At 31.5% G+C, this 14,707-nt stretch overlaps 1 protein-coding gene across 1 annotated transcript in view; it reads left to right on the top strand.

Moving 5' to 3' along the window:
- Nucleotides 1-7,149: 7,149 nt before the first annotated feature.
- LOC126890794 (co-chaperone protein daf-41) overlaps nucleotides 7,150-14,707 on the top strand; it is a 56,862-nt gene continuing 49,304 nt past the window's right edge. The window contains exons 1-2 of the mRNA XM_050659986.1: nucleotides 7,150-7,498; nucleotides 7,797-7,883. Of these exons, the coding sequence (XP_050515943.1) occupies nucleotides 7,485-7,498; nucleotides 7,797-7,883 (101 nt within the window). The 5' untranslated portion in view covers nucleotides 7,150-7,484. The remainder of the gene's footprint in view (nucleotides 7,499-7,796; nucleotides 7,884-14,707) is intronic.

The following is a 14,707-nucleotide window of genomic DNA, read 5'->3' as shown; positions in this document are numbered from 1 at the left end:
GTTTATTAATTAGAACTTGTCTTAATTTTTCAAAAGAAATTGCATGTTCATTTTCCCAAATGAATTCTTTTTTTTAAGTAATTGATGTAGTGGATATCGGATATGTTATGTCTGAGAAATTACCAATAAATTTACTTACATAAGTCAGCACAGTGACGGTTTAAGGCATCATGGGGCCCTAGGCGGCCATAAGAAGTAGGCCCCTTTATATCGACCATTTACTTAAAACAAATTTACAGATAGGTATTTGTTGTTTTGGGAAGTAGTTACTCCAAAAATAAATTACGACAATGTAAAAAAGATCATTTTTCTTTTTTTTATATTTCGCAACAACTGCTCATTAATATTCAATATATGCCAAAGAAAAAAAGGGATATTGTGTCGATATGTGATTTTGCCCTGGGTATGAGTGCCACCCCTTCGGGGGCAAAAAACATACATTCAAAATAATGGATAACTGATTAATTCTAAGTAACTTTTGTTCTATCGAGTTTTTTCACTAAATTAATACTTTTTGAGTTATTTGCGAGTGAATATGTTCATTTTTCAACATAAAAAACACCTTTTTAGACAGTTTTTCGCAAATAACTCCAAAATTAAGTATTTTATCGAAAAAGTATTCTTAGAAAAAATATAGCCTATACAAAATTAAAAAAAATGGTGTATGTATGAAGTATGTATACCCAGTATAAGCAGAACTGAAGCTAATGAAAAGTAGATTCTTATTCGACAAATTCCAGATCAAATATTTCAATGTAAATTACCAAAAAATGAAGCACTTTTCGGTGAAAAATCATCATATTTTTTTTATAGTGTTAAAAAATAATTTTCTTCATTTGCGACAGCTGTATAAAAAAAACTTTAAATAAAAACACCAGTTTGGAGGTTCAGTAAAAAAACCAGGTTTTTTTCTTAAAAAAACCAGTTGATTTAAACCATGGTTAAACCAAGGTTTTAAGCATGTTGGTTTACCTACCAACCCTGGAAAAACTGTATTGAACAAAAGTTGCTTAGAATTAGTTAGTTTATCCACTTCCGGACGTATTTTGACAATATATTTTTTCACCCCCGAGAAGGGGTGGACTGTAGAGCAAAAACACACATTGGCACAATATCACTTTTTTATTTGACATGTGTTAGCTATGCTTATACCAAATTTCATGTCAATCCAAGCTCTTGTTTCAAATCCAAAGATTCTTTCAAATCCGGAGGTTTTGCAATATTTTACCGTGAGTGAAATGGACTATAAGGCCCATCGGTGGGTAGAAATTGAAAAAAAAACGCAACATTTTAAATTTTTTTTTAAATAATTAAATATTAATTAACGCATTTGTGTGGGATGCGGGCCCTTGGTTAATCCGGCAGTGAGTCAGCATACCTAACAGTCTCTGAACATCTTTTACAACCGATTCTAGAAATTAAATGTTACTGGATATGTTAAAATCATGATAAGCAGTCAAAACAAAAAGACACGCACTCATCAAAAAAGCATGTGAGATTAAACTTATATATTCTACATTTACTGAATCGTTCCAGGAATATTCAACTCAAACTAGTAAGAGTTGATTCTATTTTTCCTGCGATCTACTTTTACCAACAAGGGCTAGGAAGAGTCTACTTCAACTAGTAAAAGTTGAATTAAATTTTTCAAATCAACTCTTACTGCTCGTTTTAGCTGACTTGAACCAGTGGTGTCACAGCAAAATTAGCAGGGCCGGAAGGCACTTTAAGTTTTTTACAAGTAAAATATTACTCTATGCTTTTTTAATACAAGTTACCTACATCTGCATATTTTAAAATGTATATATGTTTTCTATAATCCGTGTTTTATTTACAAAACCTAAATTCTCTATTTATTTTTGAAGTTATACTTCTTTACCGGCGATAGAGGGTGATTTTTTTATATGTTAAAACCTATCAGCCCGGCGCATGCGCATTATAACTTTGTTCTGATTGGATGTTCAAATGACATGTCAAAAATTATCCGATATGGCAGCTGTGGTTTGGAGGTAAAGGTAAACAAATGTATAATATATTAGTTTTATTATTGTGAGGACAGAAACAAAAAAGTTTATAATATTGTAGTGACTTTTAAATAGTTTTTAAAAGCAACAGGTACGTAATAATTGTTAATGTATCATGGGTATAAACCTACCTATTTGATCTGCCAAAATACATAGTATGTAATACTTTTATTTATATAATTTGATTACCATCAAAATTTCTATCAATATTCACCTAATATATTGGTTTTTTGCTCTATGTTTTGTTGTATTTTTTCAATTCTAAATCATTTCATTTCAAAATTAAAATAATTTGATCAATTTTCAAAATATCAAAATATCAGAAGTTTAATCCGTTTAGTTAGTCGATCTTCGTAAATAATGACACATAGTGTCCGCGGCTAAGCGGAGAAGGTGAGTGAATTCCAATACCAACCGCTCTTATCAGCGCTGGTTCGAGTCCCAATAGAAACTTTTTTTTGTTTTTTTTTTAATACATTTTATGATTGTAAGTATATTTATTATATAATTGTATTTTCAGAAAATACGTATTTAGTTAAAAAAATTTCGACAATTAATTTTCAGACATCATTTGTGGCTTGTTTAATGTGTTTGTGTGTGTTTTATTCTTTTATTATTTTAATTTTTGGCACTGTTCTAATAAAAATGTTTGAGAAGTAGTAAGTATAAATTAGTTTAATATTTAAACAAAATATAAATAAAAAGTATATTAATTTCGTTTAAATCATATAATAGAAGTATAACTTCTTACGTGCGTACAAAGTACACACACATTCTTTTTTTTTCTTTTCTTATCCAGTGCCGGAACGGCGTTTCGGCACCATGACACCACCGACTTGAAGCAGAAATAGTCAACACTAACTGAGAATCAACTTGAACTGTAACATATATAATATTTGTAAAAAACATGTAAAAATAAAAAATTAATATTACCTACTTGTTTCAAATGCATGTGCGCTTAGCGTTTGACATTGAAAACATCCTAAAAACTAGTTCAGCAAAAATCCACGGGAGGTCATCGTTGTGACTGACATCACAACTATAAGTACAACAAACATAAGCTTCTCTCACATTTTGTATAATTCGAGTATATTAATATAGGGCTTTTCATTCACAGTCATTTGTTTCGAGCTTCTGTCATGTGTCACATAATATTAATATATCTACGCCATATGTTATTGGTATATAACAATGATACAAACCAAAGACGTATGACGTAGATATATTAATATTATGTGACACATGACAGAAGCTCGAAACAAATAACAATAGATGAAAAGCCCTATAATACACGGATTATACAACATATGATAGGAGCTCGAAACAAATGACAGTCAATGAAAAGCCCTATTGTAACAGTCTGAAGCCATTGTTGCTTCTTTTATTTTCTCCATGTATACCTATTGCTTTGCCTGTTTCCTCATTCTTTATGATTAGTCTAGCATTTAAATACCCTATTACTATGAATAGGTAATTGTTTACAATCTCCATTACATACCATTAATTTTAAGAAAATGTTTTTCTGATGAATTTTCATTAAGATTTATTTATATAAAGGATTCACCCCCATGTTATAAATATTACAATGGTATACATACCTATATTTTCAGGGTATAAAATTGCAATTGTATTTACATAAATCGCACTGTCTTTAGAATATGTATATTATAGTACCTATAATCTATTATAATTAAAAATATTTATTGTGATTATTTACAAATTTAGATACAATTTGATCTAGATTTATTAGATTGTAAAAATGAATTGAATTATTGTAACTTAATTGATTACTGTCCATTTCAGAAGTTTCCAAACTACTGGCAATCTCCACTGCTCCCTCCAAGTCTAGATTCCTGGTGCCTGGTGCCCAATAGTCTTGCTTGTATTCTTTTGGAACATAATCCAAAAACAAATTGGTTCCTTATGGCAGACTTTAGATGTGCTTGAAAATTTCAATTTATATAGAAATTATTGCACTGATTCTCCTTCTACTTGCTGTCTGCATTTAAATCTGTAAGTTTCAGCAATTTCCAAAGGAACAGGATTGTAAAAATTGTTCATTTTTAACAACTTAGTCCTATATTTTATCTATCATCTGCTGGTTATACACATATTTTAGAAATATATACTCTACTTTTCCAAAAACTACTTTATATTTTATTTTTATGATCTATTTTTATTATATATCATTTTAATAGGTTAGGTAGGTACTTAAATCCATAGATATATAATACTCTAGATTGCGCCCTGCGATCTTAAAATGGGTGACGGTTGCGACAGAGATAAATGAGCCTATTTGGTCGGTAGTCTCTTTTTAATTTAAGGGGAATATCGACGACGTGAATATCCCACTTTATCGAGTAATATGTGTTGACAGTTGGAGCGGGTGGTGACGGGAAATGGTCTTTGGTCTTCGGACGTGGATAATCGTGGTTCGAATCCCATACCAACTTTACTTTTTTTATTTTTATTTAATCAATATTGCGTTTATTAGATATTTTTACATCTGAAAAATGGACCTTAGTAAATCTAGCAGAAAATAAATGTATGTATAGTAAGTTAATATTGGAATACATAATTTGTGAACTGCATAGTAAAATAAAAGGCATTCGTTATTAATATAAATTCGTCCTTATTCGAATGATGTGAATGTTTGTTTTGCTTCTACTTTTTTAAAAAATTGTAACAATAGTTTCATAAATAAAAATAATGTCTAATTACTTATAATTGAATCGGTCATTTCAAAAACAGCAAAGTCCACAATTTTCAGAAACTAACTTTTTGAGAGGAATAGACTCATTTAAGATAAACGTTGTGTGCAAAAACGACACCAGTCCAGTAAAAACATTAGGAACAAAACTACAATATAACTCTGAATTTTGATGTCATCCATTTCATCCATCTTTCGACTATATAATAGTTAGTTTTCTTTGCTCTTCTGTAAAATTAGGAATATGTGACTCATGTTGTTTTTGAAATGACCGATTCAATTAATAAATCGATGGTACATTATGTTGATATTAATTATTGGTAATTTTTTACGAATATTTTTAACAATTACTTTATACTATTCTACAATTAACTTATTAAAAAAATAACATTGGCTTTTATATTTTTAAAAATCTATAGGTACCTACACAGTTTTTCTTATTTGTTATATATTTCTTTGCATAGATTTACTTTAGAGATGTAATAATATCTAATAAACGCAATATTGATTAAATAAAAAATAAAAAAAGTAAAGATTGGTATGGGATTCGAACCAGGATTATCCACGTCCGAAGACAAACGACCAGTTCTCGTCGCCATCCGCTCGAACTGTCAAACCATCTAAAATACTCGATAACAGAGTAGGATAGTGACGTCGTCGATACTCCCCTTGAATTAGAAAGAGACTACCGACCAAATAGGCTCATTTATCTCTGTCGCAACCGTCACCCATTTTAAGATCGTAAGGCGCAATCTAGAGTATTATATATCTATGGTGCCAACCAGAGGTCACGTGGTTTGGATCATAGATTTATAATACTCTAGATTGCGCCTTACGATCTTAAAATGGGTGACGGTTGCGACAGAGATAAATGAGCCTATTTGGTCGGTAGTCTCTTTCTAATTCAAGGGGAGTATCGACGACGTCACTATCCTACTCTGTCGTCGAGTATTTTAGATGGTTTGACAGTTCGACCGGATGGCGACGAGAACTGGTCGTTTGTCTTCGGACGTGGATAATCCTGGTTCGAATCCCATACCAATCTTTACTTTTTTTATTTTTAATTTAATCAATATTGCGTTGATTAGATATTATTACATCTCTAAAATAAATCTATGCAAAGAAATATATAACAAATAAGAAAAACTGTGTAGGTACCTATAGATTTTTAAAAATATAAAAGCCAATGTTATTTTTTTAATAAGTTAATGGTAGAATAGTATAAAGTAATTAAGAATATTCGTAAAAAATTACCAATAATTAATATCAACATAATGTACCATCGATTTATTAATTGAATCGGTCATTTCAAAAACAACACGAGTCACATATTCCTAATTTTAGAGAAGAGCAAAGAAAACTTAATTATATAGTCGAAAGATGGATGAAATGGATGACATCAAAATTCAGAGTTATATTGTAGTTTTGTTCCTAATGTTTTTACTGGACTGGTGTCGTTTTTGCACACAACGTTTATCTTAAAGGAGTCTATTCCTCTCAAAAAGTTAGTTTCTCAAAATTGTGGACTTTGCTGTTTTTGAAATGACCGATTCAATTATAAGTAATTAGACATTATTTTTATTTACGAAACTATTGTTACAATTTTTTAAAAAAGTAGAAGCAAAACAAATATTATTCACATCATTCGAATAAGGACGAATTTATATTAATAACGAATGACTTTTATTTTACTATGCAGTTCACAAATATGTATTCCAATATTAACTTACTATACATAGGTACATTTATTATCTGCTAGATTTACTTAGGTCCATTTTTCAGATGTAAAAATATCTAATAAACGCAATATTGAGTAAATAAAAATAAAAAAGGTAAAGTTGGTATGGGATTCGAACCACGATTACTCACGTCCGAAGACCAAAGACCATTTCTCGTCTCCACCCGCTCCAACTGTCAACAAATATTACTCGATAAAGTGGGATAGTCATGTCGTCGATATTCCCCTTAAATTAGAAAGAGACTACCGACCAAATAGGCTCATTTATCTCTGTCGCAACCGTCACCCATTTTAAGATCGGAGGACGCAATCTAGAGTATTATATATCTATGCTTAAATCAAATCTTCTCTTTTTCTTCCCATTTGTAATACAAACTTATCCAACAAACATAAAAGTATAAAATACTGTTTATACTCTTATATTATATTTGTGGGATAATACATGTTCTATACTTTTTAATCGATATAATACATATAATAACGACATCATTAATTCAATTTCTAATTATATTATGTATTATATAAATATTATTCTCAATATGTATGTGAGTTGGTGTGTATATGAATAGGGTTGTATCCAGTTGTATCCAACTTGGCGATTATGCGTTTTCGTGACTATTTCTGTGTTACCGACATTTCACAGTTTAGGCGAATTGGGGGCGACCCATCAGAAATATACTGATGAGGAAATCAATTTTTTAATATTTAACTTATCAAAGTAGACGCTGATATTTGGAAAACATTTGAAATTGTATATTATTTGGACAGTTTTGTAGTAATTGTCAATGTTTATTGTGTGCCATTTCTTCATTATTTATTATCGAAGTTCTCGCGGTAAAATTCAAAATCTAGGGCTATTTCGCCGGCCATATTGATCAAAGGTTGTCACTTAAAAAGACAACGACTAACTGACTAGTCTGACTAACTTCATTTCAATTGCTAGTCCCGGTGAATTGTGGTTTATCGGACAAATATTTCCAATAGTCCTTGTAGCAACAAAAGTAATCCAAAAATGACTGACCAACCGTAAGTAATAAAATGTGTACATTATAAATAAAAGGCCCCTAAAATTTTAATTGAGAATAATTCATAAATTTTGAAATAAAGTTCCATGTTAAAATGTGTTGTTGACCAACGGCCATGTTGCTTTGGAGACCGATATCGATTCTAGAATTTTCCAACTATATAATCATAAATTCCAGTGTAGATTTAAAAGTATATGGTACAATATTGTAAAACTTATTTTCCCAATTAGTTTTATGTCTTCTGTTGTTTAAAATGGTTCTACCGTAAAATTAACATGAGGTTAACCTTACTTTTTCAGACTACCACCTCCAGTTATGTGGGCCCAAAGGTCCTCTATTGTATTTCTTACCATAAATTTAGAAGATGTCAAAAATCCGGAAATTAAGTAAGTATTCCTATATTTTGCACTGTACATAATGTTGTTATTATTTAAGTGCATTAAAGATCTATGTAATATCAACTAGGTATCTCATCCATACATGATAAGAATGATACTATACAACAAGCCTATTCTAATTAAAGGATAAAACGTAAGAAGACTGTAGAGTCCATTTGGAAACTAGGTTTTCACAAATTGAAATCCATTTCATCAACATCATTGTAGAGAAGTATATGAGTAAAGCTGTTCATAGCTCTACTTATATTCACCAAATATATCAGACCTCGATAATCACAAGAAGTATCAATGCTTAGCATTTTATGAAGTAATAGCTGCTTAAGGGGATGGGTACGTAGTTTCTGCTCCAATGCTATTCAAATGGGATTCATTTTTTTTTCGAATCCTGAGAAAACTACCGTAAAACCTCTGTTAACCGAAACATCGTTTATCCGAAATGGTTAAAATTTTCAATAATTTCATCATTAAAAAGTAAATTTCAAAAAAGCAATAAAATTAAGGAAAATGAACATGTTTAACAGTGTTTTTTTTTAAAGAAATCTTCTATTTCTTTTGTGTTTTCCTTTGACAACAATGTTTTGCAGCTATATCTCGCCAATACTATGTTATTTGATACAAGAAGAATACAAAATACAATGTTATTTTTAACCGAAGTTCTTGTTATCCGAAACAGCCTCCCCCAATTGTTTCTGTTAACGGAGGTTTTACTGTAATAAGTATTTTTAAAGAATTTAAATGCAGAATGAAAGATTACGTTACTAGCGAGGGCCGAAAGTCCCTAAGAACTTCTATAATGTTTATTTTAACAAGTTATAGGGGTGAAAAACTAAGAGAAAATGTAGTGTGATTTTAATTACAAATATCTCATTCACAATAAACTTTTTTTTTATTTTAAGGGACTTTCGGCCCTCGGTAATAATATAGTCTTTCATTCTGAGTTTAAAATTTTCAAAAATATTTATTGGTTTTTTCAGGTATTGAAAAAAATGAACACGATGTCCGTTGTAATATCTTCCAAATCTATCTTTGCCATACAACGCACTCGGTCGAATAGAATATTGTCAGCATATTGTCAGTCAGACAGTGACAATTTTAAATATTTGACATGGCATCTGGAATATTTTGAGTTGTTGATTCAATAATATTGATAGTGTATTTCATAAATAATTGATTTAAGACTTGAACTTAGTAAAAAGTTATTTATTGTTTATTATTTATGGAAGATCTAAGCAGATAATACACCAGGATATATTCAGTGATCCAAGTATTTTGTTGCTAAAGATGTTCAAAATTGTAAGCGTTTCATAGTAACAATATATTATTAAAAAATCACTTTTCCTCTTTTCTCGATTGATTATTAGTTTTTGTTGTACAGTAGATAAATTATTACAATCATTGAATACATAGTTATTGAAAAAATTATCATTAATTGGACGTAGTTAAGCAGAAAACGTCCAACCCACAAATTGTTAAAAATGAGATTTTATTAGCAGTGAGTACAAAATTCCTGTTTTGTGATGTGCAGAAACCATCCAAGCAAAAACACTACATCTTTCTAATAAAATCGTCAAAGATCTAACCCACAATCATGCCTAACTCAGATTTCTAATATGAATAAAATTCAAGTGGTTTGTAAATGATGATGGTTGGTAAATGATGATTCCGACAAAACCGGATAATGTGACACTTGTTGACATTCAAATCCATCCCATTATCAAGACACCAGTTGGCTAAATTATCTAAATCTGATTGCAATGATATTGCATCATCTTGATTATTAATGATTTGATAACATTTAAGATCATCAGCGAATAAGAGAGCAGAAGTGTTAGAGAAGCAGGTGACGATATCGTTAATATACAGGTTAAACAAAAGTGGACCCAAATGAGAGCCCTGAGGTACACCAGAGGTTACTAGAAAAGTGTTGGAGTAATGATGATTAACCCTAACCTGCTGTGTTCTATTTGTTAGGTAACTGCCCAACCACTTCAACACAGAACCTTCTATGCCATATAATTTGAGCTTATGTAACAAAAGATCATGGTTCACCATATCAAAAGCCTTGGAGAAGTCAGTATACACTGAATCAATCTGCAACCCCCTCTCCAAAGCTTCAGACAAGGTATCAACATAAAGCAACAAACTAAGTTCTGCTGATTTACCACAAGAAAATCCGAACTGTTGAGAACTTAGTATCCAAGAGCAGTCATAATTAAGGTAATCAGTAACAATACTCTCAAATACCTTGGAAATTGTGCCGAGAATAGAAATAGGACGATAATTCGTTATGTCAGCTTTATTACCTGCTTTGTAAATTGGAGTGACATAGGATAGTTTCAAAAGTCAGGAAATTCCCCCAACTGAAGGGATTTATTAAAAATATGATAAAGCGGCCGAGACAGAATAAAAGAGAATCGTTTAAGAAAAATGGGAGAAATACCATCTGGCCCAGGTCCCTTATTGACATTAAGAGTTGAAAGTTTTTCGTATATTTTTGAAATTGGTATAATATAGGAAGATACACAGACCTTAGACTGTATTAAATTGTCATTATGCTTAAGAGTTTTATTACTAAAAACTGAAGAGAAATGGCTAGCAAATAAATTTGCAATATCGTTGCCATTAGAGGCTAGTGTATTGTTGAGTGACATTGAGACAGGCATACTATTATTTTCTTTCTTACTGTTTACAAATTTCCAAAAATTTTTTGGATTAGCTTGGATCGAAATCTCAGTTGAATTAGCATAACAATTTTTTGATAAAATTTTGCACTGAGCTCTAAGTTGACTAAAACCTGCATAACTCTCAGGAGACCTGTTACTCTTGTAAATTAAATGGGCAGTCTTTTTGTCACGTATTAATTGTGTAAGTTCACTAGAATACCAAACAGGAAATTTCTTTGTACAAACTTTTTTCAATGGAACATACATATTAAGCACACAGTAAAGAATATCATAGAAAGTACCTATCATCTCGGAAAGTTCTTTATCACTTATAAGACTGTCCCAATCAATTGCTTCTAAGTATTGATAAATGCAAGGAAGATTAGCTTTATGAAAATCATAGTAGTATTCACCATCACCTGCAGTAGTGTTTTGATCAAAGTGTAGCTGTAAGATAGTTTCAAGTGGAGGATGATATAAGTCTGGAGGAATCAATATATCAACTGCCGAGGTTATCACAAGCTCTTCTGATGAGAGAACAAGGTCTAGAATAGCACCTCTAGAATTGACAATGTTATTTGATTGGAATAGATTATGAAGAGCACACATATTTGAGATAACACCAATCGCCTCCGTTTCTGCAAACGATGTATTAGGTTTAGCAGTTGCCGATGAGCAAAAGTCTTCAAGTTCCCAATTAGCTGATGGCAGGTTGTAGTCACCAAAGAGGTATAATTTAGAATTTGAATATTGTTCACCTATACTAATAAGCTGATCGAAGTGCACTTGGTACTTGTTAGGTGTAGACTTTGGTGGAATATACAATGCTCCCAAGATAAACTTACCACACAAGTGAACAAAAAGTTGCTCAATGGAGGAATCTGACGGAATAATTTTCACGGAAAATTTCTTCTTAGTGGCTATTAAAACTCCTCCTCCTCTTACAAATTTGCTAGATTCAGGTGTACGATCTTGTCTGAAAATGTTGTAATTTGTCAATCCAAGTTCAGCATCATCGAAATCAGCAGTAAGCCAAGTTTCTGTAAAAATGATTACATCGTAGACACAGTTTGACACATTAATACTTAAATCAGTTAATTTGGTACGGAGTCCTCTAACGTTTTGGTAATAAAGAGATAGCTTGCCCGGGTTTAGTGGTTTTTTTTGTTCCTTTGGACAATTTTTGGTACGTTATTGATATATTTAATTATTAGATCTTGTTCACCTGCATCTTGACGGGCTAGTAGTTCAGTCTTGACGGTGTCAAACAGTTTCCGTTGAGTAGGTGTTTGGTCAAGAGATATGAAGATCTTTTTCTCTCGACTAACCTTTATCTTGTTTTTAATTATCAAATGAACATCCTCATTTGAAGATAATATTAATTTGAGTGGTTGATGCCCATTTTTGTTTTTCTTGCCAAAACGTACCATTTTCATACCATCCAATTTAACAGAATCATCAGCAGTAGATAGAATATTTTTCACTTGTTCAACGTCTTCAGGAGTATTGTTTGGTTCAGGAAGATTAAATATGAGTAAATTGTTTGATCTCTTTTGACGTTCGTGTAATTCATATGTTACTTCCTCCATCGAGAAGGATGCTTTTTCCTTGAGTTTAGAGATGTCCCTTTTTAAAGTAGTGACTTCCTTTTTAAGGCTTTCCATTTCACGTAAAATCTTCGGTACACTTTTAAAAGAAGAGCGACATTCATTGCAGAAATAGATAAGAGTTCTTTTCTGCAGTATAACTGCACGAAGTTCAGAGGCGGCTAATCCTGTGCAATCTTCAGTTGGATGTGAGACTACATGACAACTGTCACAAGCGACATACTTATCCCCAAGTTTGTCCCTGCAGCAGTAACAAATGTCAGCCATTTACAGCGAATCAATCAGCCGAGGTCACAAATTATAAGTTATCTCCTGGACTATAACAGAAAACCATAAAGTGATTAACTGTTATCAGCTGTTTTGCTTATTGTTTTGTTTTTGCACTTTTTATTGCAAAAAGTGATAGAAATATGTTCAAAAACAGTATTGTATAACCACTATAAATATGTATAAATTTTCTTTTGACCAGTGAAGAAAATACTACAGAAATCACTGGCGAAATAGCGAAATTTTTAAACGACTTCCAACCACATGAAATCAATAAAAACTAGCACAGACAATCAACACTGCCATTATCGACAATTTCTTAACAGGTTCTCTCGATTTTGTGTCATTTGAAGACAGTGTTTGAAGTTTATTTGAAGAAAGTGTATTTTTTTGTTCTTCTTAATGGCGGTACAGGCTCGTTTTTTTAATATTGTATTTAATTACAGAGTAATTTCCACATATTAATATATTTTTCAAATTTTGCTCTGTACCGCCATTCTTTATTATATTACGAATAAGTGTGCCAAAAACCTCGAACGCATTTTCGCTACCTGTTGATGTCTACTGTTTCCTCTTAAGGTCGATATGCAAGTCCTTATCAGGTCAAGCATACAATCAGTTTGTAGCAAATGTTGAACATACACATCCCAGTCACATTAAAAGCTTCTGGAGGTTCGTAAATTCTAAAAGGAACAATAATAACATTCCGAACACTTTAAACCATAATGGCCAAACCAGTTCCGATGGTCCTACCATAGATCAGTACTTTGCTGCAGTGTATAGTGAGGACAGATGTCTTATTCCAAATAGTGCAAGAGCTAACACTAGTTTCAACATTACTGGTTGTGACATCTATTTCAGAGGTATATACCAAATTATCCCAGCTAAACATACATAAGGGTCAAGGGCCTGATGGAATCCCACCCAAGTTACTGAAATACTGTAGTTTTAATCTTGCTCGTCCCTTATTCTTTATTTTTCAAAAATCATTAAAACGAGTGAATTCCCTCCCGTTTGGAAAGTTAGTTTTATATCACTGATATTCAAGAATGGCGATAGAAGCAGGGTTCAGAGCTACAGACCTATTAGTATCCTTAATACTATACCTAAACTGTTCGAGAGTTTAATATGTGACAAAATTAAGCCTACTATACAAAATGTAATCATTGAACGTATGGTTTTGTTATGGGGAGATCAACTGAAATGAACTTGTTAAATTATACCTCCTTAAATAAAGCATTGGAAAGCAAACAACAGGTAGATGCGATTTATACAGATTTTTCCAAGGCATTCGATAGGGTCAACCATACGTTATTGTTACATAAGATCGAACAGTTAGGTTTCTGATCCTCTGCTTAGTTGGATTCGAAATTATCTATTAGATAGAAGGCAGATAGTTCGTATTAAGAATTATTTCTCTAATGAAATTATAGTTAAATTGGGGGTACCTCAAGGCTCCCACTTAGGACCTATCCTTTTTAATTTATTTATAAATGACATAAATAAAAGTTTAAATTTTGCTCAATTTCTTCTATTTGCTGATGACCTTAAATTATTTCACATATACCTCTGATTTGGATCACTACAATTTGCAATCAGATCTTAATGGTCAGGTAGAATGGTGCTCACTTAATGGTATGGACTTAAATGCAAACAAATGCCATGCTATAACTTTTACTCGACTAAGAAACTTCGAGAATAATTCTTACTATATACGGGACACTAGGTTACAATAGGGAACTTGCATAAATTTTTAAATTCGAAAAAAATGTTATAAATCACAACAGAACATAATTTAAAACATGTATCAAAGATCAAAAAAGTTTTGTTTGTCTTTCGTTTGGCCCCTAAAGATGATTAAAAATTCAAATTAAAACAGGTGGTCCAAAACGCATCGTGACGTCACTTGGTTTTACATTTACATTTTTCCAATAAAGTAAACAGAATTTTAAATTAGACGTTATAAACGTCAGTAGAAAATACATTTATGTGACGTTACAAGTGTTTTTGATCGTTTGACCTATTCATAGAAAATTTGTACTTTTACAAAATGGTTTTATTTTCAATAGTAAACCTTCGTTCCTTTCCTTCAAAAATAGTATAAAACTACAATTTTAACAAACTGGTATATATTATTACAATGACATATGATAAATGTCATTAGAATATAAATATTTTTGACTTATTCCACGACGATGAGCTTGCCAAATACCCAAGTAGGTGGAGGCCAATAAACTAAAGAATGAGAAGAAGAATATACCTAAATATAAGGTTG

This window comes from Diabrotica virgifera, chromosome 8, assembly GCF_917563875.1.
Source record: "Diabrotica virgifera virgifera chromosome 8, PGI_DIABVI_V3a".
Taxonomy (NCBI): domain Eukaryota; kingdom Metazoa; phylum Arthropoda; class Insecta; order Coleoptera; family Chrysomelidae; genus Diabrotica; species Diabrotica virgifera.
Note: the sequence above shows the minus strand (reverse complement) of the source record. Positions and strands in the feature narration are given on the sequence as shown.